At 54.6% G+C, this 26,756-nt stretch overlaps 1 protein-coding gene across 1 annotated transcript in view; it reads left to right on the top strand.

Annotated features, from left to right (window-relative positions):
- UBR4 (ubiquitin protein ligase E3 component n-recognin 4) overlaps nt 1-26,756 on the top strand; it is a gene marked incomplete at its 5' end in the record, with an annotated part of 94,000 nt that overhangs the window by 31,782 nt on the left and 35,462 nt on the right. The window contains 25 exon segments of the mRNA XM_083375656.1: nt 59-275; nt 2,447-2,663; nt 3,141-3,173; nt 4,671-4,734; nt 5,044-5,178; nt 6,590-6,764; nt 6,932-7,072; nt 7,838-7,959; nt 9,312-9,423; nt 10,291-10,421; nt 11,340-11,517; nt 11,706-11,810; nt 12,107-12,244; nt 12,345-12,513; nt 13,244-13,340; nt 13,672-13,779; nt 15,355-15,471; nt 17,622-17,831; nt 22,134-22,283; nt 23,621-23,747; nt 23,750-23,847; nt 24,873-24,951; nt 25,308-25,550; nt 25,673-25,844; nt 26,106-26,124. Coding sequence (XP_083231782.1) covers nt 59-275; nt 2,447-2,663; nt 3,141-3,173; nt 4,671-4,734; nt 5,044-5,178; nt 6,590-6,764; nt 6,932-7,072; nt 7,838-7,959; nt 9,312-9,423; nt 10,291-10,421; nt 11,340-11,517; nt 11,706-11,810; nt 12,107-12,244; nt 12,345-12,513; nt 13,244-13,340; nt 13,672-13,779; nt 15,355-15,471; nt 17,622-17,831; nt 22,134-22,283; nt 23,621-23,747; nt 23,750-23,847; nt 24,873-24,951; nt 25,308-25,550; nt 25,673-25,844; nt 26,106-26,124 — 3,357 coding nt within the window.

Below are 26,756 nucleotides of genomic sequence, written 5' to 3'. Positions count from 1 at the left end.
GAGGCCGACGCCCTGGCCCTTCCTGCCTCTTGACGCCGCGCCTCTCCTTTCCCGCTAGCCCGGCGGCTTCACCCTCGAGGTGACCAACAACAACAGCACCATGGTGATGACCGGCATGAGGGTCCAGATCGGCACCCAAGCCATCGAGAGAGCCCCTTCCTACCTGGAAGTCTTCGGACGCACCTTGCAGCTCAACCTCAGCCGCCCGCGCTGGTTCGATTTCCCCTTTACGCGCGAGGAAGCGCTGCAGGCCGACAAGAAGCTGACCATTTTCAGTAAGAGCCCTGATTTGGGGTCGGTCTTGGTGGATGCCGACGTCAGACCTGGCCCCAGTCCCGGGTCCCTTAGGGCAGGGTTTTTCAACCAGTGGTACGGGTACCACCTGTGGCACCTCGGCACCCGGCAGGTGGTAGGCGACCATCCTTGAAAAGGGGTAGCAGGGGAGGGGAATGAGCTGAACCGGTGGCAGCACCGCACAAGTCTGAGCGAGAGACGGCTGGAGCTGCAGGGCTGTCGGGGCTCAGCGGAAGCGCCAGGATCGGCGCTTCTTCAGGGCTGTCGAGGATCAGCAGAAGCGCCAGCATCGGCGTCAGGATCCAGCTGGAGTTCGGCGCTGATCCCGGCGCTTCTGCTGAGCCCAGAAGAAGCGCCGATCAGCTGGAACGTTGCAGCGTCTCCAGGGCCTTGTGACTTACATTCAGATGCTTGGCAACCGATTCATATTTATGACGATCACAGTGTCCCAGGGTCACGTGGAGTGACCAAAACCTGCTGCAACCACCCAGCAGACCAGGGGGGGGGAATAAAAACCAAACACCCCACCCCACCCCCGTTGCCAATCCTCAGCAGAAAGGCTGACAACAATGAAAACCTCGGACAGGAGGAAGAGCGCTGCCGGGCGGGCGGGCAGGTGTCTTGCTCGGCTGTGGCTTGGGGGGCCCTTTTTTCAGGGCTATTGTCACTTCAAACAGTCACTAAGTGAACTGTTGTAAGTCGAGGACGACCTGTACTTCATCATTTTTCTCCTTTTTTTTTTATTTGTCATCTAGTTTTTGACCCCTTGCTAGGCCCACTGGTGGTACTCGGATGTTGCCGTATCCTAAAAGTGGTACAATGGGTGAAAAGGTTGAAAAGCCCTGCCTTAGGAAAAAAGACCCTCGACGTCATTTGGAGGAAGTGACAGGGTCTTTTGCTAAAGGCTGCCGGCTGCAGGAAAGTCAGGCTAGAACTCGATTTCCCGCGGGAAAAGGTTACAGACACTTTCCCCCCCATCCCAGCCCTTCCCGCCGTGACCAGTCTGTCTTCAGCCAAGGAAGAACCTTATAGGTGTTTTGAGAACTTAAGTTTGATTCTTTTACTAGATATTGCTGGCTGCAGTAAATTCAGGCTAGAACTAAGTCTGGTTCTTTTACTAGAGATGTAAAGTCAGGCTGGAACTAAGTCTGGTTCTTTTACTAGATATTGCTGGCCACAGGAAAGTCAGGCTTGAACTACATTTGGTTTTTTTACTAGAGATTGCTGGCTGCAGAAAATTCAGGCTAGAACTAGATTTCTCGCGTGAAAAGGTTACAGACTCTTCCCCCCCATCCCAGCCCTTCCCACCGTGACCAGTCTGTCTTCAGCCAAGGAAGAACCTTATAGGTCAGACATGTCAAACACAAGACCCGGGGGCCAGATCCGGCCCGCGAAGTGGTTTCATGTGGCCCCCGAAGCCATCCTGGAAACAGTGAGGGAACGGTCTCCGCTGCCTTGGCCCTGGCCCAGAGACCCTCCTTCTGCCAGAGACCCTCAGATCTGTCCCACTCCTGCCCAGGCCCCCATAGGCACCCTTGATGCGAACGATGTAGAGCTGGCCAGGCCCACCCAGTAGGCCATACACACTCTAGCCACGCCTACCCAGTAGGCCACGCCCACCCTGGTCATACCCACCCGGCCCCCTGAGGGCAACCACAATGCTGATGTGGCCCTCAATGAAATTGAGTTTGACACCCCTGTTATAGGTGTTTTGAGAATGCTGAGAGGTTTGGGGCACAATTCGGTCTCGGGCTGAGTGGCCTTGAGCCCTGGCACAAACTGCTTCCATCTTTCACTGGACTTCATCAAGCTGCTGTCCCCCCTCCCTATTTCCCATCGCCTCCCCCTACAGGTTTATTCCCCATTTGTCTTCCTCCTCCCCAGCCTTTAATCGCAGGATGCCAGCGAGGCACCAAAGCCGAAGAAGGCAGACTTGATAGCCACAAACGAAGTCTCCGGCTATAGTTTGTGGAATGGTGTTGCTTCTTGGTGGAGCCTCAGGATGCCAAGCAACAATCTTGGTTTAGGAACCACAAGAAGCAGTTGCAAAAGATGCCAGAAGGCCCACAGGCTGGGGGGGCATGGTGGATGTGTCAGGGGGTGCTCTGTGGCAGATTGAAACCCGTCCTACCCTTCTTTTTCCCAACCGCAGTCGGGGCCTCTGTTGACCCGGCCGGAGTCACCATGCTGGACGCCGTCAAAATCTACGGCAAGACCAAGGAGCAGTTTGGCTGGCCGGACGAACCCCTGGAGGATTTCCCGTCGGCCTCCGTCAGCAGCGTCTGCCCCCCGAACCTGAATCAGGGGAACGGCACCGGCGACACGGAGTCGGCCGCCCCCGCAGCCGTGGGCGGCACCGTCCTGGAGAGGTAAACTTAACGGCCGATCCTTTCGTTTGGCAAAATCTGTTCCTCTCTCTCTCTCTGAAGCTGCTTCCCGGTCCGATTGGACCTGAATTCTGGCCTATCCACCGTGCCAGGGCGTCCTTTTCCGCAAGCGGCGCGTCCAACCTCGGCAGCTTTTTTAAGTCTTGCGGACTTCAGCACTTTTAGACCTTTAAAGGAAAGGAATACACTTTTTATTCGGGCCCCGTTTTGTCCACGCGCTTCTCTTTCCTTCTGTTTCCCCCCCCCCTCGCCCCCTCCCCCAAATTCCCAGCTCCGTTTAGTTGGCCGACTCCCTCCCTCTGTTGAGTTGCTCTTTAGGATGTGTGTTTTTTCCTCAATTCTGGCTCTTGTGAGCTTCGTATCTTTTCATTTATATCTACCTATGTTATTTTTCTTTTCCCCCCCCCCACCCCTTTTTTCCCCCCTTTTGCTCCCCTACCCCCCTCAAAAAAAAAAAAGTTCTGAATCTGAGTCCTTAACCACCCTGGACCGGTTAGTATATCCTTGCCTGTCTCTGCATGATGGCTTTGGGTGGCAAAGACGGCTGCCCGCTGCTTTTCCATCCTACTACTGGCTGTGGTTTTTTTCCCCCCTCTTTCTGTGCGCGTGTTCACACGTACGATCGGTGGGTTGTTCTGGTTGGGGATTTTTAAATAATTAAGCTCCACTGCACTGCTTAATAACGGGGGGGGGGGTTGTCCCTTGCATGGCAGATTAAGTCAGCGGGGGAAAAAGGGAAAGAAAATCTAACCGGGGTGTGTGTGTGTGTGTCTGCTCCTGGCTAAACTGTTGCCTGCCCTCTAGGCTTAAACCCCCCCCCCCCAAAAAAAAAAACCAGAACGGCAGAGCTTGACCAGCTTTTTGGGAAGCGCGAGAACGAGGCGAACCTGCAACTTGCCTGCGTGTTGTGTGAAGGAAGTCCCTGAGATATGCCCCCAAGATTGACATGCTAGCTCTTCGTTTGTTTTTTTCTGCCTCACATCCTTCCTGGGCTGGTTTCATTTTTATTTTTATTTATTTTTTTAACCTAGAAGGAGATCCCCTTTTTCGTAAGTTGTTTTTTCCTGTAGCTCGTTTCAGATGCCGGCTAGCTGAAGAAGGCTTGAGCCTTCTTCAAACCGGGAATTGGCTGGACCACTTTTGTTGGGCCTGTTCTGGCTTTCTCCCTTTTTCCCCTCCCTTCTGCTCCTTCCTGGTTGATAACGTACCACGAAGGCTGGGAGGGATCGTCTCAAAATCGGAATCTTGTAGATAAAAGATAGGAGGGACGCGGTGTGGCTCAGTGGGTTAGGACGCCGAGCTTGTCGATCAGAAGGTCGGCAGTTTGGCGGGTCGAATCCCGAGCGCCGCGTAACAGAGTGGAGCGCCTGTTACGCGTCCCAGCTCCTGCCAACCTAGCAGTTCGAAAGCACGTAAAAATGCAAGTAGAAAAACAGGGACCGCTCCGGTGGGAAGGGAACAGCGTTCCGTGGGCCTTTGGTGTCCAGTCATGCCGGCCACGTGACCACGGAGACGTCCTCGGACAAGCGCTGGCTCTTCGGCTTTGAAAGGGAGATGAGCACCGGCCCCTAGAGTCGGAAACGACTAGCACGCGTGTGTGGGGGAACCTTTTACCTTTAATATATAAATATTAATCACGCTGTTGATGTAATAGATCCCCAGGCATCCACGTCTTTGCGTTTTCTTTGGGAGAGAACAACTTTCCTGGCAGCTAACTGATCCCCACCGCTGCCACCAATCTGGAGCTAGAGGTCCGCCCTAAAACAGCCCCGATTTTTCCCTGAAAACGAGCCAGATTGGCTTGGACCTGCATGGTGCCTGTAGCAGCTCATTTCCTTTGCTTTTCTTCTTTTTCTCTGCACTGGGGCAGGCGGGGTGGGGGGGGGAGAGTTTGGCATCCCCTGACTGCTCCCCGCTTTCCTTTCTGACCGAGCAGGAGCCATTTCTGACCCGCCTTCTTCTCCTTCTCCTCCTCCTCTCCTCCTGCAGGCTAGTAGTCAGCTCTTTAGAAGCCCTGGAAAGTTGGTTTGCCGTCGGGCCGGGCAACGAGAAGGCAAGTCCCTTTGCTGTGGGGAGGGCGGGGCGGGGTGGTTGTGGGGAGCGAGGCGTGGCACCCCGACGCTTGGCAGGTGCCGGCTCCTCGGACTGTCGTGCCGAAGCAGAGATTTGTCCGGAAATGAGCTCCTTGTCCTGCACCCAAATTAAAATCCAGAAAGGCAGAGCATACACATACACACGCACACACACATGGGTCTGAGCAGGCCGTGGCATTCTCCCTTCTCTTGTGTGTGTGTGTGTGTATTTGGGGGGCTTCCCCACCCCCAAAGCAAGCGCAGCCTGACTTGAGCTGGTTTGCCCGCAGGAGAAAACCAAGGCCGCCACCCAGGAGTTGGCCACCATGCTTCTCTCCACACCGGCCCCTTCCAGCGTCCAGCAGCAGACCAAGAGCCTCCTGGCCAGCCTCCACACCAGCCGCTCGGCTTACCACAATCACAAGGTAGGCAAAGCCGACTTCCTTCCTTCCCGGCGCGGCGTCCCCGGATCCTTCCGTTTGACGTCCTGCGAGAGTCCCAGGGGCGTTTGGGGAGTCTCGCCTCGGTTTCCGCATGCGGCTGCGGGGAACGAAGGCCTTTCGGCCTCCTTCCGGATGAAGGGTCATGGGTCCAGAAAGACACACACACATACACACACACTCACACATACACACCCCAACTCCTCCAGGGAAAAGGAGAGAGCACCCCTGCTGGACACACACACACACACCAACTCCTCCAGGGAAAAGGAGAGAGCACCCCTGCTGGACACGGACACACACACAAACACACACACACACACACACCACAACTCCAGGGAAAAGGAGAGAGCACCCCTGCTGGACACACACACACACAAACACACACCCCAACACCCCAACTCCTCCAGGGAAAAGGAGAGAGCACCCCTGCTGGACACAGACACACACAAACACACACACACACACACACCACAACTCCAGGGAATAGGAGAGAGCACCCCTGCTGGACACGGACACACACACACACACACCAACACCAACTCCTCCAGGCAAAAGGAGAGAGCACCCCTGCTGGACACACACACACACACACACACACACACACACAAACACACACACACACACCCCACAACTCCTCCAGGGAAAAGGAGAGAGCACCCCTGCTGGACACACACACACACACACAGACACACACAGACACACCCCACAACTCCTCCAGGGAAAAGGAGAGAGCACCCCTGCTGGACACACACACACACACATACACCACAACTCCTCCAGGGAAAAGGAGAGAGCACCCCTGCTGGACACACACACACACACACACACACACAGAGACACACACACACACACACACCCCACAACTCCTCCAGGGAAAAGGAGAGAGCAACCCTGCTGGACACACACACACACACACACACACAGAGACACACACACACACACACACCCCACAACTCCTCCAGGGAAAAGGAGAGAGCAACCCTGCTGGACACACACACACACACACACACACACACCCCAACTCCTCCAGGGCACTGGTGTTGTGGCATCAGGTGAGCACAGCCTTGTGAGGGAGGCCTGGCCTCAGCCCTTCCCTCAAGAACGTTCAGCTCTTGAAGCGGGCAGCCTTTCCACAAAAGGAGCTTTTATGGAGAGACAGTGATTGCCGAGAAAGCGGGCAGGATCTGAAGTTCCCGCGCAAAAGCATTAGGCCCGGGCTCTTCTAACGTGGCCCTTGGATGACCTGTGGACTTCACGCGTGCCCGGCTGAGGAATTCTGGGAGTTGAAGTCCACAAGTCGTCCCAAGGGCCGAGTTGGAAGAGCCCTGATCCGTGGCGGACCTGAGCGTGACTCGGATTCAGCTCTTTCCTTTGGCGCCTCCCGTCTCTGCAGGATCAGGCCCTCCTGAGCAAAGCCATCCAGTACCTCGCCACCTCGAACAAAGAAGGGAAGGACATGGAACCGGAGGTGTTCCAGAGGCTGGTCATCACGGCCCGCTCCATCGCCATCATGCGGCCGAACAATCTGGTCCATTTCACCGAGTCGAAGTTCCCGTCTCTGGACGTGGGTAGGCAAAGCGCCGTCCTCTGCTTGACGACTGGTGCACAGCCCACGCAGCCAGCTTTTTCTCTTCCCGGGTTGGGGTTTGGTTTTTGCTTTTTTTGCAAACAGGGTGTGGCTTTTGGGGGGGCGGGATGCAGCTGCTGAGCTAAAAAGCTTTCCTGAATTTTTCAGAAAGTGGCGAAGAATGGCAGGAGGGTACGAAGGCCCTGGAAGGAGAAGGGTGCACTTTCGTTACCCAGCTGGTCAACCATTTCTGGAAACTTCACGCCTCAAAACCCAAGAATGCCTTCCTGGCACCTGCTTGCCTGCCAGGTGGGTGCCGCCTTCCTTGAGCTGATCTCTCCCTCCCTCCTTCCTTCCTTTCCTTCTCTCTGTTTCCTTCCTTTTCCTCCCTCCCTCCTTCCTTCCTCCCTACCCTCCCTCCCTTTCTTCCTCTGTTTTTTTCCTTCTCCCTCCCTCCCTCCCTCCCTCCTTCCTTCCTTCCTCTCTGTTTCCTTCCTTCTCCTCCCTCCCCCATTCTTCCCTCCCTCCCTCCCTCCTTCCTTCTGTTTCCTTCCTTCTCCCTCCCTCCCTTCCTCTCCCCCTCCCTCTCCCCCTCCCTCTGTTTTTTCCTCCTCCCTCCCTCCTTCCTTCCTTCCTCTCTGTTTCCTTCCTTCTCCCTCCCTCCCTTCCCCCTTTCTTCCTCCCTCCTTCCTTCCTTCTCTCTGTTTCCTTCCTTCTCCCTCCCTGTCCTTCCTCTCCCCCTCCCTCCCTTCCCCATTCTTCCCTCCCTCCCTTCCTTCCTTCCTTCTCTGTTTCCTTCTCCCTCCCTTCCTTCCTCTCCCCCTCTCTCCCTCCGTTCCCCCTTTCTTCCTCCCTCGTTCCTTCCTTCTCTCTGTTTCCTTCCTTCTCCCTCCCCGTCCTTCCTCTCCCCCTCCCTCCCTTCGCCCATTCTTCCTTCCCTCCCCTCCCCTATTCCTCCTTCCTCTCCCCCCACACCTTGTCTCGCCCCCCCCCTGAGCAGCAAGGGCTTCTGTCCATTCGCATCCGAGGCTCCCAGCCTCTCTGAGCTTCCCTTCCGCTTCCTCTCTGCCACAGGCCTGACCCACGTCGAGGCCACGGTCAGCGCCCTGGTCGACATCCTCCACGGCTATTGCATCTGCGAGCTGGACTGCATCGATGCCGCCTCCAAAATCTACACGCAGATGCTGCTGTGCCCGGTACGTGGCTTCACGGCTCGCCTGGGGCTGGTTCCAGGGCAGCCCGTGTGTCTTTGCGGAAGGACAGCGCGTGATTTCCCCACCCACCCCCTGACTGAGGACCCTAGAGCAGCGCCCCCCCCAACCTTTTGGGCCCCAGGGACCGGTTTCGTGGAGAGGGGTTTTTTCCCCACGGAGTAGAGCGGGCCTGGTTCCCGCGTACTTGCCTGCCTGCATCCCACGGAGGGCTTGTTTGCAACGGGCCGGTTTCTGGCGTGGTGTGGACCGGTGCTGGTCCACGGAGCAGGGGTGGGGGAGCTGTGCCCTAGAGCAGGGGTAGGCAACCTCGGCTCTTTTATGACTCATGGACTTCAACTCCCAGAATTCCTGAGCTGACTCAGGAATTCTGGGAGTTGAAGTCCATGAGTCATAAAAGAGCCGAGGTTGCCTAACCCTGCCCTAGAGGGAGCGGCTGCAGGAGGGGCCTGGCTGGTCTCTTGCACCCTCGGCTGTTGCACCCCAACCTCGTAGGAATCGGCAGCCTCGTCACAGTCCCACTGTGGGAGGAGAGAGCTGCTCCTCCTCCTCCTCCTCCTCCTGGAGCAGCGGAAGGGCAGAGAACTCGGCGCTCTCCGCTAGTCGCTCCCCTGGCTGCCTGGCTCAGACTCATGCTGGCTGTCAGCTCCCATAATCCCCAGCCAAAAGGATAGGTGGCAATCTGGGCTGGATGTATGCTTGGCTCGCTCCTTAGCCCTTGCCCTCTGCTGTCCCTGTCAACGCTGCTAACGTCGAATGTCCTGGCTTGACAAGAGACGAAGAAGCAGCCATTTCATCTGTTAAACTTGTGCATGGCTTTAAGAGATTGAGTTTAAGGATGGGAGGGGGGACGAGGAAGATTGCACCTTCAAGGCCATCTCTAACTAAAGAAGATAAGAACTCAGCGGGTTGGGAAACTTGATTCTTTAAATGAATTGGAGAATATGGTTAATGACAAAATTAGAAAGGTGGAGAATTGCGGTTTAATATATTGTGCGAGGCGGCGGAGGTTTCAGATTCCAGCTTCCTTCGAAGCAAGCGTTTGCCGGTGTATTAGGCTAAATAAAGGACTTTTAAGGTAAAGAATGCCGCAGAGTCACTTGAAAAGCCCACACGTCGGAAACGTGACAGTCCCGGCGAGGAAGACGCCGGCTACTTCTGCTGCCCGGCATCAGCGAACATAAACCAAGTTAGCTAGGTCTGAACCGTGTGCGAATGCAGCCGGAACGTCCCTCCGCAGGGCTGCGACCCTGGAGCTTTCCTGGCAGAGAGTCTCCGGCCGGTCCCTTGGGAGTTGGTTCCTCCCGACAGTTTGCTCTTTGTCGCTTGCTTTCCAGGATCCGGCGGTGAGCTTCTCCTGCAAGCAAGCGCTGATCCGGGTGCTGAGGCCCCGGAACAAGCGGAGGCACGTGACCTTGCCCTCCTCTCCTCGAAGCAACACCCCCATGGGTAAGGGGGGGCGCTCTTTTTGGCCTCTGCATTGGCCACACCGGGGTACGGGCAAGCGACACCTCGGCGGAAGAGCCCCGAGGGTGCGTCAACCCTGGAGACGTCTGCCCTCCGAGGAGACCCCAGGAGCATCTCTCCATGCTCGGGTGGGCCACATCCCCACTGGGTGGGACCGGAGAGGTTTTTTCTCTTTCTTTCTTTCTTTCTTTCTTTCTTTCTTTCTTTCTTTCTTTCTTTCTTTCTTTCTTTCTTTCTTCCTTTCTTTCCTTCTTTCTTTCTTTCTTTCTTTCTTTCTTTCTTTCTTTCTTTCTTTCTTTCTTTCTTCCTTCCTTCCTTCCTTTCTTTCTTTCTTTCTTTCTTTCTTTCCTTCCTTCCTTCCTTCCTTCCTTCCTTTCTTTCTCTTTCTTTCTTTCTTTCTTTCTTTCTTTCTTTTTTTCTTTCTTTCTTTCTTTCTTTTTTTCTTCCTTCCTTCCTTTCTTTCTTTCTTTCTTTCTTTCTTTCTTTCTTTCTTTCTTTCTTTCCTTCCTTTCTTTTTCTTTCTTTCTTTCTTTCTTTCTTTCTTTCTTTCTTTCTTTCTTTCTTTCTTTCTTCTTTTTCTTCTCTTCCTCCTCTTTCTTCTCCTCCTCCTCCTCCTTCTCTTTCTTCTTCTCCTCCTCCTCTTTCTTCTTCTCTTTCTTCTTCTCCTCCTTCTCTTTCTCCTTCTTTCTTCTCTCTTTCTCTCATGCTCTCTTGTGCGCTCTCTCTCTCATGCTCTCTCCTTTTCTCGTGCGCTCTCTCTCTCTCTCGTGCTCTCTCGGCTTCGTCTGCGATGCACCTGGCTGGACTTAGCAGGACTTTTCTCTCTCTCTTTTTTTTTTAAACATCCAGGTGACAAAGACGATTATGATGATGACGATGCCGATGACAAACTGCAGACCCCCGGCCTGCCCAGCGGGGAGGACATTCGGCAGGAGAGCCAGGAGCAAAACGAGGTGGACCATGGAGACTTTGAAATGGTGGTGAGTGTCTTGCTGGCAAAGGCAGGCTGGGCCAGCCGCTCGGCCTGGAGAGGAAGTGGGGCATCAGGATGCTTCTTTGGGATGTGGGTCTTAAATCTAAATTGGAGGGGGGTGGGTGGGTCCAAGGGTATAGTTCCCCCAGAGTAGGGGTAGGCAACCTCGGCTCTTTTATGACTCGTGGACTTCAACTCCCAGAATTCCTGAGCCAGGACGGCTTAGCTTGGAAACCTCTCCCTTTCCTCTCAGCATGGCTGGCTGAGGAATTCTGGGAGTTGAAGTCCACGAATCATAAAAGACCCAAGGTTGCCTACCCCTGCCCCAGAGGTATAATAGGGGCCTAGGGGTGTCTATTGCATCAGGCCAAAATGTTTGAGCCTTGAGCTTGGTTAGAAGGCAGCACTGCAGGCTAACTCACTGCCCACAGCCAGGAGTTCGATCCTGACCGGCTCAAGGTCGACTCAGCCTTCCGTCCTTCCAAGGTCGGTAAAATGAGGACCCAGATTGCTGGGGGGGGGGGCAACAGACTGACTCTGTAAACCGCTTAGAGAGGGCTGCAAATACTTTGAAGCGGTATATAAGTCTTACTGCTTCAAAAGGAAGGGAAGGAAGGAAGGAAGGAAGGAAGGAAAAAAAATGAGAAAGAAGCGAAATAAGGAGAAGCAAGGAAGGAAGCTGTGGTGGTGCAGTGGTTAGAATGCAGCATTGCAGGCTGACTCTGCCCACAGCCAGGAGTTCGATCCTGACCGGCTCAAGGTCGACTCAGCCTTCCGAGATCGGTCAAACGAGGACTCAGATAGTCGGGGCGGGGGTGGGAGCAACCGGCTGGCTCTGTAAACCGCTTAGAGGGGGCTGCAAAGCCCCATGAAGCGGCATATAAGTCTAAGGGCCCTTGCTGTTTGGCACCTCTCACGCTCTTAGCCCGAATCGATGGTGCTGGAAACGGCCGACAACGTGAACAACGGGAACCCGTCCCCCCTGGAGGCTCTCCTGGCTGGGGCCGAGGGCTTCCCCCCCATGCTGGACATCCCCCCCGACGCCGACGACGAAACCATGGTCGAGCTGGCTATTGCCTTGAGCCTGCAACAGGACCAGCAGGGTGAGAAGAGGCAGGCAGCAACGGGGGTGGGGGTAGGGGGGGCCTCCTACGGGCAAGGCCAGGAGAATGCGGGGGATCCTGGATACGGGGGTGGGGGGGGAAAAGAAAAATGGAGACTAGCTGGTGGGTTCCTCCTCTAACCCTGGAGCTGATTTCTCCCACCTACCCTTCCTTCCCCCCCCCCCCAGGCAGCAGCAGCAGCGCGCTCGGCCTGCAGAGCCTGGGGTTGTCCGGACAGGCCCCCAGCTCTTCTTCTCTGGACGCCGGGACCCTCTCGGACACCACGGCGTCAGGTAACGCACAGGGGGTGAAATCCGGACCCTGGGATGGGCGGAGGCGTGGGAACGGGGGTGGGGTGGGCTTAATCAACCCTGCCTTGACCGCAAGAGAGTCCTTGTGGCCTCCAGTTTGAACGGACACCCCCCCACACACACACACACCGGGTTTAGTGTTTGAAGGGGATTTCGAAAGGGCTACGAAGCCCCCCCCCAGCCTTCGTTTCTCCGGGGCCGCCATGCTGTGGGCCGGCCCCGCTCGACTTGCTCAGAGGCCGTGTGTTTACTCGTAACAGCTCTCTTTACCCTCCTAGCTCCAGCCTCCGACGACGAAGGCAGCACGGCCGCCACCGACGGCTCCACGCTCCGCACCTCCCCGGCCGACCACGGGGGCAGCGTGGGCTCCGAGAGCGGGGGCAGCGCGGTGGACTCCGTGGCCGGCGAGCACAGCGGTAATCGCCCCCTCTGGCTTTCCCCCTTCCCTTTGGGGGGAGCGTTGGCCTCTCCGGTCCGGGCCTGGCGGGGCTCACCCACCTGGCTCCCCCCTTGCAGTGTCCGGCCGCAGCAGCGCCTACGGAGACACGGCGGCCGAGGGCCATCCGGCGGGGCCCGGGAGCATCAGCTCCAGCACGGGGGCCATCAGCACCGCCACGGGGCAGCAGGAGGGCGAGGGCTCTGAAGGCGAGGGCGAAGGCGAAGCGGACGTCCACGCCAGCAACAGGCAAGAGCTCTCTCCTGGCTGGGGGGGTCTGGGGGGGCACCCCAAGGCTGCGGGGACTCCTTCGCACGTCCCGGTCCTGGGGGAGACGGCAACGGCTGCGAGTCACACGGCAGCAGGGCGACCCCGAGCCTGGGGAAGGGGAGGAGAGAAAGGGCTGAGGAAGTCAGAGGTGGGAAAGGGAAAGTTCGTGGGGAGGGGACCGTGGTTGCAGTGGTTAGGCCCTTCCTCTTCCTCAGGGCCAATCAGAAATCCCAGATAGCCTTTCCTGTGGACGTGGCTTTGGGCTAAAAAGGGGAACACAATTCGTGCTTGCTCAGTTGCCGGAGCGTGGTTTTGCAGCCAGCACTCACAAGCTCTCTCTCTCTCCCTCTCTCTCCCTCTCTCCTTCTCTCTCTCTCTTTCCCTCTCTCTCTCTCTCCTTCCTTCCCCCCTTCTTCCTTCCTTCCTTCCTTTCTCTTTTCTTTCTTCCCTCCTTCCTTCCCCACTTCTTTCTTTCCGTTCCTTCCTTCCTTCCTTCCCCACTTCTTTCTTCTCTTCCTTCCTTCCTTCCATCCATCCTTCCTTCCTTCCTTCCTTCCTTCCTTCCTTAGTTCCTTCCTTCCCCACTTCTTTCTTTCTTTCTTTCTTTCTTTCTTTCTTTCTTTCTTTCTTTCTTTCTTTCTTTCTTTCTTTCTTTCTTTCTTTCTTCCTTCCTTCCTTCCTTCCTTCCTTCCTTCCTTCCTTTCTCCAGGTTGCACATGGTCCGGCTGATGCTGCTGGAACGGCTGCTGCAAACCCTCCCCCAGCTGAGGAACGTCGGCGGCGTCCGGGCCATCCCCTACATGCAGGTGGGTCTGTCTCTCTCCCCACACCCCCGCCATCTTTGTGATCCGTATGGCGCGTGGATGCCGGACCTTTTCCTCCCTTTGTGCTTTTCTTCTCTCTTTCTCCCTCTTTTACTCGGGCTGGTGCTCAAAGGCCAGGCCCACTTTCTCTCCTTAAAGCTGCCTGGTATCCTAAGCAAGAGGCTGGAACTGTGGAAGACCTTGTGCGTCCTCTCGCTGACCCTGCTTTCGTGTCTTCTTATTCAAATGCGTTTCATGTTATTTGGGGGGTGGAGACTTCTCTCCACCACGCCTGGGGGACTCCGCCCTCCCCAGCCATGCTTTCTGTCCCCAGGTGATCCTGATGCTGACCACTGACCTGGATGGCGACGAAGAAAAAGACAAAGGCGCTCTGGACAACCTCCTCGCCCAGTTGATTGCTGAGCTCTGCATGGAGAAGAAGGTAACACACACAGAAACACACACACACACACACACCCCTTTCTGCATATGACATCCCCAGGATGAGACATGAACGTAGTTGGGGCATGCTATGAGAGACAGTGGCTCCCCCTTAAAACTCTAAGCTATCAACCAGAATAGAGCTGGAAGGGACCTTGGGAGGCCTTCTAGTCCAACCCCCTGCTCAGGCAGGAGACCCCTACACCAGGGGTCTTCAAACCTGGCCCTTTTAGGACTCGTGGACTTCAATTCCCAGAATTCCTCAGCCAGCATGGGGGAAACTATGGCCCCTTCGTGACTCGTGGACTTCAACTCCCAGAATTCCTCAGCCAGCGTGGGGGAACTGTGACCCCTTCATGACTCGCGGACTTCAACTCCAGAATTCCTCAGCCAGCGTGGGGGAACTGTGACCCCTTCATGACTCGCAGACTTCAACTCCCAGAATTCCTCAGCCAGCGTGGGGGAACTGTGACCCCTACATGACTTGTGGACTTCAACTCCCAGAATTCCTCAGCCAGCGTGGGGGAAACTATGGCCCCTTCATGACTCGTGGACTTCAACTCCCAGAATTCCTCAGCCAGCGTGGGGGAAACTACGGCCCCTTCATGACTCGCGGACTTCAACTCCCAGAATTCCTCAGCCAGCATGGGGGAACTGTGACCCCTACATGACTTGTGGACTTCAACTCCCAGAATTCCTCAGCCAGCATGGGGGAACTGTGACCCCTACATGACTTGTGGACTTCAACTCCCAACTTCAACTTCCTCAGCCAGCACGGGGGAACTATGGCTAATTGTCCTCACTGTTAGGAAGCTGCTCCTTAACTCCAGGTCGCTTCTCTCCTCCGCGAGCTTCCATCCTGAGTCAGACCTGTGACTTAGGATATGGAAACTCCTCAAGGGGAGAAGCCATCATCCTAATACTCATCAAGAATCATCCTAAATCAGAGCTGTGGGGGAAATGCCACTTTTGCAGGCCCAGCCGGGAAGCCCCCTCCACCTGCTGGCCACCAGAGGGCAGCAGTCACTCGAGGGAGAACCAAGGGGCCGGTGGTGGCTAATTGTTTATTTAATTGCATATATTTTAATTTATTTGCTGCCCGCCTCGTAACGAGGTCACTCAGATCGGTAGGCCGTAGTGCCAACTTTGAAAAATACACGAAGTATTTGCAATTGCTTGTGTGTGTGTGTGTGTGTGTCGGGGGGGTGGGGTGTTATCAGAGATAGGTCTGCACTTGTGCGCCAATCCTAATTCAGGGGCTCAGGATGATACAGGTGCTTTTTTCCCCTCGGGCAAGGGTTCGGACCAGATGGCCAGCCCTCGGTCCCCTTAGCCCAGAGACCCCCAACCTTTGGGGTACCAGGGACTACCGGTTCTGTGGAGAGAGGTTTTTCCACGGACCGGAGGGCACGTGGTGTTGCGTGCTGCCTGCATCCCACGGACGGGGCTTTGCTTGTTTGCGCAGACCGGTTGCTGGCATGCCGCGGCCCGGTACCGGTCCACGGCCCGAGGGTGGGGTTGGGGACCCCTGTCTTAGCCCTTTCCTTTTTCTTTCCTCCCTTCCTCTCCCTCGCAGGACGTGTCCAAGAAAAACGAACGCTCCGCCCTCAACGAAGTCCACCTGGTGATCATGAGGCTCTTGAGCGTCTTCATGTCCCGGACCAAGTCCGGTTCGAAATCTTCCATTTGCGAGGTACGTGCGGAACGTGTCCCGCTTGGGGGGTGGGGCGCCCTGCCCCAGGCGCCTCTGCGCAGCTCCGTGTCGGTCAGAAAGGAAGGGCTGTGTTTTTTTTTCACCCCTCCCCAATTCACCCCTCCTCGCCCCCTTTCCTGATTGCAGACGCTTCGGCTTTCGACCACCGATCCTCCGCGGTTCAAAAAAGAGGGGTGGGGTGTATTTGCAAATGCGATTGTCGGGAGGGCCGAAACGCCGCGCTATCTGCCGTGTTTCAAAAGGGCTAAGCGGATTCCGTTGCTAAACGGCGCAACGCTAAGGAGGGAAGCGCTGGCAGAGGCGCATGTGGAGGAAAGCATATTAATATTACAAAAGCGCGAGAGGTTAAAAATGGAAGCGGGAAGGCGTTGCATTTTAATGAGCTTACGGGCTGGGGGCTTCGTTTGGGTTTAGGAGGGCTTTCTCTAATGGTTTTATTTACACTTGGGGCTCGCGCGGCCTCTTTTTTTTCCTCCCCCCTCTCCCTTTTTCCTCCCAAGAGCGGAAGAAGCAAGGGGGTGGGGGGCGTCTTTTCAAAACCTGTCAAAAGTGCCGATGACCAGTGGGGGCGAGGGAAGCCGGGCTGGCGCGGGGCGTCTCCCGGCATCTCTTCAAAAGCGCCGCGGACTCCCTCCCTCGTCGTTGGCGCAACTGGCCGAATTCCAGAGGAAGGCAGGAGAGGCTCCTCCGTTTGAAGGGGAGGCAAATGAAAAAGGCTGGAGTCCCCCCTCTCCTCCTCCTCCTCCTCCTCCTCCTCTTAATCCTCTGCTCGGTGCCCACCGGCATGTGTGTCGAGGGGAGATTAGACTCCAGAGCTGATTGCCGTTTTGCCTCTTTCCCCCCCCCTCCTCCTGCCTCTTTTGTGCTAAGCCTCCTTCCAAAGAGTAAAGGCTCCTGTAAAGGGCTCTTTTCAAAGAATTATCAAAGGCCAGGAAGGGCCCAGACCCAGCAGGAGTGGGGTGGCATTCCCCCCACACACCCCCAGGCCCTCCGGGACCCCCGTTCTCTGGCTCTTCTGGGGGCCATTTGGACTCAGGGCCTGTAGCCACCCCCTCCGTGCCTTGGAACCCCTTCATTCTCCCTCCAGGTTGCTTGGACTCCTGGGGGGCTTCAGGCCACGGAGCCCCCCGCCATGGTCTGGATGAGTGTTCTTGCGTCGCCTGGCCGTGCCAGGCTGATAGGGGCATCCCTGCCCCGTGCTCTGCGGAAGGTCCTGGGTTCAAGGTCACGGATCGCTGGGGAAACCTTTGGGTTTCTGCTAGTGTTCTTGTATGTGGTCATCTGCTACCCCCGTGCCTTTGTCCCTGAGGGAGGTGGCATTGGCGCCAGAGAGGAGTCCCTGCTTGGGCCTTCTTGGCTGAGGCTCAGGCTTCCACTGGCCTGGCAGAGGCTTGGGCAGAGAAGGGGCCATTTCCCTGCCCAGCGGTCGGAAACCCTTGAGAAGGAAGGAGAGGGAAACACACACACACACCCCAAGGCGGGATCCTGGCTGCCTTGTCTTTTGGCTGGTGCAGGGGTAGGCAACCTTGGCTCTTTGCTGACTCGTGGACTTCAACTCCCAGAATTCCTGGCTCAGCTTGGAAACCTCCCCCTTTCCCCTCAGCGTGGCTGGCTCAGGAATTCTGGGAGTTGAAGTCCACCAGTCATGAAGCGGCCTAGGCAAGGGGTAGGCAACCTTTGCTCCTTCATGACTCGTGGACTTCAACTCCCAGAATTCCTGAGCCTGCGTGGGGGAACTATGGCCCCTTCGTGACTCGCGGACTTCAACTCCCAGAATTCCTGAGCCAGCCTGGCTCAGCTTGGAAACCTCTCCCTTTCCCCTCAGCGCGGCTGGCTCAGGAATTCTGGGAGTTGAAGTCCACCAGTCATCCAAGAGCCAAGGTGGCCTACCCCCCACCCCCGGTCTAGACCAGCCAAACCCCAATCCTGCAACCGTTCTTCATAGGTTTTATTCTCCAGGCTTCCATTCCTCTCGTATCAGCAACCCCAGAAGCTGAGCGGCCGGGCTGGAGATTTGGGCTCCTGGCTGCTGAGCCTCTGGTTTTCGTTTCCTGCTGCTGGGCCTTCTGGTCCGCCGAGGGAAGAGAAGAGCGCTGGGGTCCCTCATTGCTCTCTTGTGTCTCCCGCAGTCGTCCTCGCTGATTTCCAGTGCCACGGCGGCGGCTTTGCTGAGCTCCGGAGCCGTGGACTATTGCCTTCACGTGCTGAAGTCCCTCCTGGACTACTGGAAGAACCAGCAGAACGACGAGGAGCCCGTCCCCGCCAGCCAGCTGCTGAAGCCCCACACCAGCTCCTCTCCTCCCGACATGAGTCCCTTCTTCCTGCGACAATACGTCAAGGCGAGTGTGCGGTGGCAAAGTGTCCCCCCCGGCCCAGAGGAATGCGCCTCTCGCCTGGTGTTTCTCTCGGCCTCTTTTGAGAGGCGTGGACTACGACTCCCAGAATCCCCCAGCGTTCAGCACATTGATTGGGGGCCTAACCTTTCCTTTCCGGGATCTGATCCAAAAAAAATAAAAATCCTCTTAAAGGAGTTGACAGAACTTCGGATTTTGAGGAATTAGGAACACGGGAGCATACGCAGTAGCGCTTAGACGCGTATCCCCGCTTCCCAGGGCTTTGCAGCTCCTCTCTAAGCGGTTTACAGAATCGGCCTGTTGCCTTCCCCCCCCCGCAAACAATCTGGGTCCTCATTTTACGGATCTCAGAAGGATGGAAGGCTGAGTCGAGCTTGAGCCGGTCAGGATCGAACTCCTGGCTGTGGGCAGAGTCAGCCTTCAGTGCTGCATTTTAACCACTGGAAGGGAAGGGAAGGGAAGGGAAGGGAAGGGAAGGAAGGAAGGAAGGAAGGAAGGAAGGAAGGAAGGAAGGAAGGAAGGAAGGAAGGAAGGAAGGAAGGACAAAGATAGCAATAGTGTTTAGACTTATATATCATTTCACAGTGCTTTTACAGCCCTCTCTGTGCAGGTTTACAGAATCAGCCTGTTGACCCCCAAACAATCTGGGTCCTCATCTTATCAACTCGGAAGGATGGAAGGATCAAACTGCTGGCTGTGGGTAGAGTCAGCCTGCAGTACTGCATTCTAACCATTGGGAAGGAAGGAAAGAAGGAAGGAAGGAAGATAGATAGCAATAGCCCTTAGACTTATATACCGCTTCACAATGTTTTACAGCTCGCTCTCTCAGCGGTTTACAGAGTCGGCTTGTTGACCCCCAACAATCTGGGTCCTCATTTTATCAACTCGGAAGGATGGAAGGATCGAACTGCTGGCTGTGGGTAGAGTCAGCCTGCAGTACTGCATTCTAACCATTGGGAAGGAGGGAAGGAAGGAAGGAAGGAAGGAAGGAAGGAAGGAAGGAAGGAAGGAAGGAAGGAAGGAAGGAAGATAGATAGATAGATAGCAGTAGCCCTTAGACTTATATACCGCTTCACAATGTTTCACAGCTCTCTCTCAGCGGTTTACAGAGTCGGCTTATTGACCCCCAACAATCTGGGTCCTCATTTTATCAACTCGGAAGGATGGAAGGATCGAACTGCTGGCTGTGGGTAGAGTCAGCCTGCAGTACTGCATTCTAACCATTGGGAATGAAGGAAGGAAGGAAGGAAGGAAGATAGATAGATAGATAGATAGATAGATAGATAGATAGATAGATAGATAGATAGATAGATAGCAGTAGCCCTTAGACTTATATACCGCTTCACAATGTTTTACAGCTCTCTCTCTCAGCGGTTTACAGAGTCGGCTTCTTGACCCCCAACAATCTGGGTCCTCATTTTATCAGCTCGGAAGGATGGAAGGATCGAACTGCTGGCTGTGGGTAGAGTCAGCCTGCAGTACTGCATTCTAACCATTGGGAAGGAAGGAAGGAAGGAAGGAAGGAAGGAAGGAAGGAAGGAAGGAAGGAAGGAAGGAAGGAAGGAAGGAAGGAAGGAAGGAAGGAAGGAAGATAGCAGTAGCCCTTAGACTTATATACCGCTTCACAATGTTTTACAGCTCTCTCTAACCGGTTTACAGAGTCAGCTTGTTGACCCCCAACAATCTGGGGTCCTCATTTTACAAACCTGCGAAGGATGGAAGGCTGCGTCAGCCCTTGAGCCGAACTCCTGGCGGTGGGAATGCAGAGTTAGCCTGCAATCCTGCGTTCCTATCCTGGGCTTTCTTTATTCTTCGGTCTCAAATTCGACCTTTTTTTTGGGGGGGGGTGGCGGCGGCCCTGTTCAAACAGCAAAACGTTTGATGGTTTAAAGCAGGCTAAATAGCGTTCTTAGAACAGTATGGCCCAGGTGGATCTTGGAATCGGGGTTAGGCTTAGTTGCTGAAGCTGAATTAAGGAGAGGAGAGGTTGGATTGTCACAGCTGCTAAAGTTGTCCTTTCCTTTGGGGAGGGTTAGGGCCTGCTTTACACGAACAGAGTTTTGGGGAGTCTCGCAAGCAAGCATTATAAACCCAGCCTTTGGTCAGGCCCCCCTAAAAGCAGATCTTGCCCTACTTTAACTACCGCGGAGCCTTTTTTTTATTCCTGAGGTCTGGCAGTGCAGTTTCAGTGTGTGTGTGTGTGTGTGTGTGTGTGTTTTCCCCCTGCACTCGTAATTCACAATGGAATAAGCCGAATTAAATGTTCGGGTGCTGTTTTCTGGAAGAATAGAGCCAGCTAAAAATTCTTATGGCCTGCAGTGACGCTTGCGATTTTAAATCCCTTTTATTCCTTTCTTTCAAAGGCGCTTGCTGTTTTCACATTTTTCCTCTTTCTCTCTCTTCTGCCCTCCCTCCCTTCCCAGCTGTAGGAAGAGGTTGATATTAAAGAGTGGTGAGGGATGCGGGGTAGCTTATTCCTTATTCCTTTATTTTCTTTCCCCTCCACTTTTTTTTTTTTTAACCCCGGGGCAAAAATCCCAGCTTCTTATTCAGTTTTTATTGGGTTGCCTGTCATTTAACATTCATCTCCCCAGCAGAAGTAAAAGAGCAAAAACTCAGCCGAAGCGTTGAGAAGGAAGAAGGAAGGGCAAAAAAATTAAATTAAATTAAAAAGGAACCACGCTACTTCAGAAGTCTCCCCCTTGGGTGCTTTTGTCTTTCCTGGGGTTGTTGACAGTGCGCCAAAGCTGTGGTTGTACACACACACACACACACACACACACACACACACACACACAAAACACACAGACAGACAGACACACACACGTATTTAAAAGCTTTTTGTTAAAAGGAAAGAAATATACAAATGTCCTAATAAAAATGCTTCTTCCCTCCAACCTCTTAAGTCAGAGGTGTTCAACGTTGGCAACTTTAAGACTCGTGGACTTCAATTCCCAGAATTCCCCCTGTGTTGGCTGGGGAATTCTGGGTGTTGAACTCCACGAGTCTTAAAAGTTGCCAACGCTGAGCACCCCTGCTGTAATTTTTAGCTCATATTTGGTTGGCTGTGTACAGATAATCCTCGACTTGCCACCACAGTTGAGCCCAAACTTTTATGTTGCTAAGGAGACATTTGATCAGTGCATTTTGCCCCATTTTACTACAGTCGTTAAGCGAATCACTTCTTGGTTAAGTTAGCAACCCGGTCGTTAAGCGAACCCAGCTTCCCCCCCCCCCATTGACGTTGCTTGTCAGAAAGGTCGCGAAAACGTGATCGGGTGACCCCGGGATGCTGTCATAACTGCGAGTCAATTGTCAAGCATCCGGATGTAAATCCTGCGACCGTGGGGGATGCTGCAACGACCATAAAAGTCACTTTTTTTCCAGTGGCGTTGTAACACTAAGCGAACAGTTGTAAGTTGAGGATCACCACTAGTTTGGGTTTGGAGCGCAGTTGACATTCTTCAGGAGCAATAAGATTTGGATCTGGCATAATACGACGGTCCAAAAGCTGGTTTTAAATCCAGGTTTATCAGCCTTGAGCATCCCGTTTAAATCTAGGTTTATAAGCCCCACAGGTGCTTTTTCAGGAGGCAACGGGGGCTTTGTTTTTCTTTGAAGACGTTTCTCTTCTCATCCAGGAAGCTTCTTCAGCTCTGACCGAACGGTGGGGGAATGGAAGGATTTATACTCCTTGTAGAGAGTTGATAGATTGCATCCTTTTGGAGAGTCGTTGAGGCCACTTGGTGGTTTGTCTGCGTACTCCGGGTCACCTGAGCGGTACAAATGGGTGCAGAGCCTTCTTGGAACTGATGAAAGGATTTGTGTCGTACACTGGACTTGCTTTTCCCCCCCTCTTTGAAGACATTTCGCTTCTCCTCCAGGAAGCTTCTTCAGCTCTGACCGGACGGTGGGGGAATGGGAGGATTTATACTCCTTGTAGAGAGCCGGTCGTTTGCATCCTTTTAGAGAGTCGTTGAGGCCACTTGGGAGGTTGGTCTGCGTCCCCCTGAGGAAATCCTTCTGTTTCCCCACCACTCAAGTCAGAGCTGAAGAGGCTTCTTGGACGAGAAGCGACACGTCTTGGAAGAAAAAGCAAAAGTCCAGTCGCCTCGTGAAAAAGCATCTTGGGACAACCTGGATGGCGGAGAACCTCCACAGAGATCTAGGTGTACAAGCTCTTCTGGCTTTCAGCTCCTTGGAGAGCAAGGAAGGGCGTCTCCTCCGAAGCGCCGAGGGAAATTTGCAAGTTCTGGTTCTGAGCTCCCTCTTCCCGTTGCTCCGCAGGGCCACGCGGCCGACGTCTTTGAGGCCTACACCCAGCTGCTGACGGAGATGGTCCTGCGCCTGCCGTACCAGATCAAGAAGATCGCCGACACCAACTCCCGCATCCCGGCCCCCGTCTTCGACCACTCGTGGTTCTACTTCTTGTCCGAGGTTGGTCCTTCTCTCCCGGCGTTGACCCGCTGGCGGGCGAGGGTCCAGAAGCCGCTCAATAGCTTCTGCCCCGCTTCACAGGGCTGGCGGGGTGGGTGGGACGTACCCCCAGTGGGGCTGGTAGGTGGGGAAGTCGTTAACTGAAGGTCCAGGAAAGGAAAAGATCCCCCCTTTTTTTCCTCCTTACGCCTCCGTAAAGGGGTGTCAAACTGGCCGTCATGGTTCCGAGAGATGAAACCAATTAACAGAGCTTCAAGGCAAAGATTTCTTCCTTAAAGAACATTTTATTCAGGAAGCAAAGTATCAGCACTGACACAGTTGAACCCAAGACTCAAGTTCCCTCCCCCCAGATACAAAGCAACAGGTTTTAATTGCCCTCCCCCCCTCCCCGAGAAAGGTTGTTATAAATCACATTCAACAATTATCCCAAAAAAACTGCAGTCTCTCTCTCTCTCTCCTCCCAACTTCTCAACCCGCCAAAGCTTTTGAACCTAACATTGACCTTGAGTTCATACACAGCTGCAATTGTGTGGCTAGCTGAAAACGCTGCAGCATTTCCACCCCACCCCACCCCTTCTACACCTGAATATCTCAAACAGCGGAAAAAAGCACAACGGAAGCCAAAAAGTAAAATGGTTGCGATTTCCTGACACTTGCAACGTCACGTGACATATCGCGACTTTTTTTTTGCCATTGCCGGCAATGGGGTGGGCGCGGTTTCGCCACGACGCATCCATCCGGCCCATGGGCCGGCAGTTTCTCTCTCTCTCTCCCTCCCTCCCTCTCTCTCTCTCTCTCTCTCTCTCTCTCTCTCTCTCACACACACACACACACACACACACACACACAGTCTACAACAACTCGCCACAGCCAACTCACAACGGACAACTCATCCCGGGATCACTTGCCACGGGACAAAAGTGAGATTAATATCGAAGAAAAATGGTGAAAGAAAAGGCCAAAGGAAATGTGAATGGCAGAAATTAAAACGTTTTTAAAATTGTTTTAAACAGTTGGATCGAACCATTGAATTGTCCCTTAGCGCAGGGGTCCCCAACCCCAACCACCCAGGCCGTGGACTGGTACCGGGCTGCGGCACGCCAGCAACCGGTCCGCACAAACGAGCATAGCCCCCGTCCGCGGGATGCAGGCAGCACACAAAACCATGCACCCTCCGGTCCGCGGAAAAACCTCTCTCCACGGAACCGGTCCCTGGTGCCCCAAAGGTTGGGGCCCTCTGCCTTCGTGAGTTGGCCCATTCTCCAGCTAAAAGCACCTTTCCCCCAGAAAGCAGGTTTTGGGGGAAGCTTCCACCGCCTCCTCTCCTTCCTTTTCAGTACCTGATGATCCAGCAGACCCCCTACGTGCGGCGCCAGGTGCGCAAACTGCTGCTTTTCATCTGTGGCTCCAAGGAGAAGTACCGGCAGCTGCGGGACCTGCACACCCTGGATTCCCACGTCCGGGGATCAAGAAGCTGCTGGAGGAACAAGGCATCTTCCTGAGGGCCAGCGTGGTCACCGCCAGCTCCGGCTCCGCCCTGCAGTATGACACCCTCATCAGCTTGGTAAGCGGGGAAGCTCTGTGTGTGTGTGTGTGTGTGTGTGTGTGTGTGTGCATGTGTGCCTGCCTTTGGAGTTTGGCCGAAGCATCTTGAGGAATTCTGCAACCTCAGGGCCTACCCTCTCTGGTGTGAACACACCTCTGGGTTTGCTGCTTTCATCTCCTGGCCTGCAGATTCTGTAAGGATCTGGCCATAAGCTCAAAAGTTGGGAAAACTATCAGCCGCCTTGTATGGTCCAGAGTGATAAGCCAGCAAGGACTGGACTTGGCATAAATTACACAGTGGTTTCTTGGGAACCCCAGTTTTTATCTCAATATTTGAAGATCCCTGGGTGCCAGTTGGTGAAACAAACATCTGGCCTTTGCAGATGTTCCTCAAAAAATTTCTTCTTCTTCTTCTTCTTCTTCTTCTTCTTCTTCTTCTTCTTCTTCTTCTTCTTCTTCTTCTTCTTCTTCTTCTTCTTCTTCTTCATCTTTTTTTCTCCTCCTCCTCCTCCCGCCTCTTCCTCTTCTTCTTCTTCCTCCTCCTCCTCCTCCTCCTCCTCCTCCTCCTCCTCCTCCTCCTCCTCCTTCTTCTTCTTCTTCTTCTTCTTCTTCTTCTTCTTCTTCTTCTTCTTCTTCTCATCTTCCTCCTCTTCTCCTCTTCTTCTTCTTCTACTTCTTCTTTTTCTCCTCCTCCTCTTCTTCTTCTCCTCCTCCTCCTCCTCCTCTTTCTTCTTCTTCTCCTTCTTCCTTCTTTCTCCTTCTCCTCTTTCTTCTCCCTTCTTTCTTATCTTCTCTTCTTCTTCCTCCTTCTCTTCTTTTTCTTCTTCTCTTCCTCCTCCTCCTCTTTCTTCTTCTCCTCCTCCTCTTTCTTCTTCTCCTCCTCCTCCTCCTTTTCCTTCTCCTCCTTCTCCTCCTCTTCCCCCTTCTTCTTTTTCTTCTTCTTTCTTCTCTTTCTTTTCTTTCTTTTTCTTCTTCTTCTGCTCCTCCTCCTCCTCCTCCTCCCCTTCCTCCCCCTTCTCCCCGCCCTCCTTGTGCCCCTTCCAGATGGAGCACCTGAAGGCCTGTGCCGAAATTGCCACGCAGCGCACGGTCAACTGGCAAAAATTCTGCATCAAAGACGACTGTAAGTCCCTCAGGAAGGAGTCGTGGCCCTGCCCCAGCGGGTCCAGCCGGAGCCCCGTGCTCTTCTTTTGCCTCTTGGCTCGGAGGGGGGGGGTGTCTGATGGAGGGGAGGGGCCAGGAAGGGTAAAAGATTCCTAGTTCCCTGGGCAGCTGGCCCCTGAGGGTCTCCTTGTCGGACCCTCAAAAGCCTGACGCTGCCCCCTTCAGCCTTGTTTGCTGGCTCCTCCCTGCCTCTGAGCTCCCGCTTGGCCACAGCCTCTTGCGGAAATCAGTTTGAGGGTGCTTGACGGTGAACGTGGAAGTAAAACCGGCCTTCCTCTTCTCTTCCTCCTCCTCCTCCCCTTCTTCTTCCTCCAGCGGTCCTCTATTTCCTCCTGCAAGTCAGCTTCCTGGTGGACGAGGGCGTCTCGCCGGTCCTCCTGCAGCTGCTCTCCTGCGCCCTGTGTGGCAGCAAGGTCCTGTCTGGGGCGGCTTCGGCCAGCTCCTCGGGCACGTCCGCCTCGGCCCCCCCCGGAGGGTCCAGCACGGGCCAGCCGTCCGGGCAGAGCAAATCCTCCACTAAGAAGAGCAAGAAAGAAGACAAGGAGAAGGAGCGAGAGGGTGAGGCTGGGCGGCCTGGGGCTGCCCTTTTGCCACCCGCCTGCCCCGCAGCCCTCCGAAAGGTTGGCGGGCGCTGGCGGGGGCCGCGGCTGAGCCCCCTCCCCCCCCGACTCTTCCCGCAGGAGACGGCGCTTCGGGCAGCCAGGAAGACCAGCTCTGCACGGCTCTGGTGAACCAGCTGAACAAATTTGCCGACAAGGAGACGCTGATTCAGTTCCTGCGCTGCTTCCTGCTGGAGTCCAACTCCTCCTCCGTGCGTTGGCAGGCCCACTGCCTGACCCTGCACATTTACCGGTGAGTAAAGCCCAGCGTCCACCCGTGGCGCTCCCAGCAGCCTTCTTCCTCCCCCTGGGCGGAGAGGAGAAAAGCACCCAGAACGGGAGGTGCGTTTGTTAATTTTTTTTCTTAAGACCCGTGACTTTTTAAAAAAAAAATGGCTGTGGAAGACGGAGAACGAATGACAAAAGAGGCAAGAGTCCAGTAAAGCAAGGGGTGGCCAAGCTTGGCCACGTTAAAGGCTTGTGGACTTCAACCCCCCCAGAATTCCCCCGCCAGCGTGGCTGCTCTAAGACTGGTAGATTTGAACTCCCAGAATTCCCTAGCCAGCATGGCTGCTTTAAGACTTGTGGATTTGAACTCCCAGAGTTCCTTAGCCAGCATGGCTGCTTTAAATACTTCTGGACTTCAACCCCCAGAATTCCCCGGCCAGCTTGGCTTTAAGACTTGTGGATTTGAACTCCCAGAATTCCCTGGCCAGCATGGCTGCTTTAAGACTTGTGATTTGAACTCCTTGAATTCCCTAGCCAGCATGGCTGCTTTAAGACTTGTGGATTTGAACTCCCAGAATTCCTTAGCCAGCATGGCTGCTTTAAAGACTTCTGGACTTCAATCCCCAGAATTCCCCGGCCAGTGTGGCTGCTTTAACACTGGTGGATTTGAACTCCCAGAATTCCCCAGCCGCTTTAAGACTTGTGGATTTGAACTCCCAGAATTCCCTAGCCAGCATGGCTGCTTTAAGACTTGTGGATTTGAACTCCCAGAATTCCTTAGCCAGCATGGCTGCTTTAAAGACTTCTGGACTTCAACCCCCAAAATTCCCCGGCCAGCTTGGCTGCTTTAAGACTGGTGGTTTTGAGCTCCCAGAATTCCCTAGCCAGCATGTCTGCTTTAAGACTTGTGGATTTGAACTCCCAGAATTCCTTAGCC

This window comes from Vipera ursinii (assembly GCF_947247035.1).
Source record: "Vipera ursinii genome assembly, chromosome: 17".
In the NCBI taxonomy this organism is placed as follows: Eukaryota; Metazoa; Chordata; class Lepidosauria; order Squamata; family Viperidae; genus Vipera; species Vipera ursinii.
The sequence above is the reverse complement of the archived record's forward strand: the minus strand, read 5'-3'. Positions and strand labels throughout refer to the sequence as shown.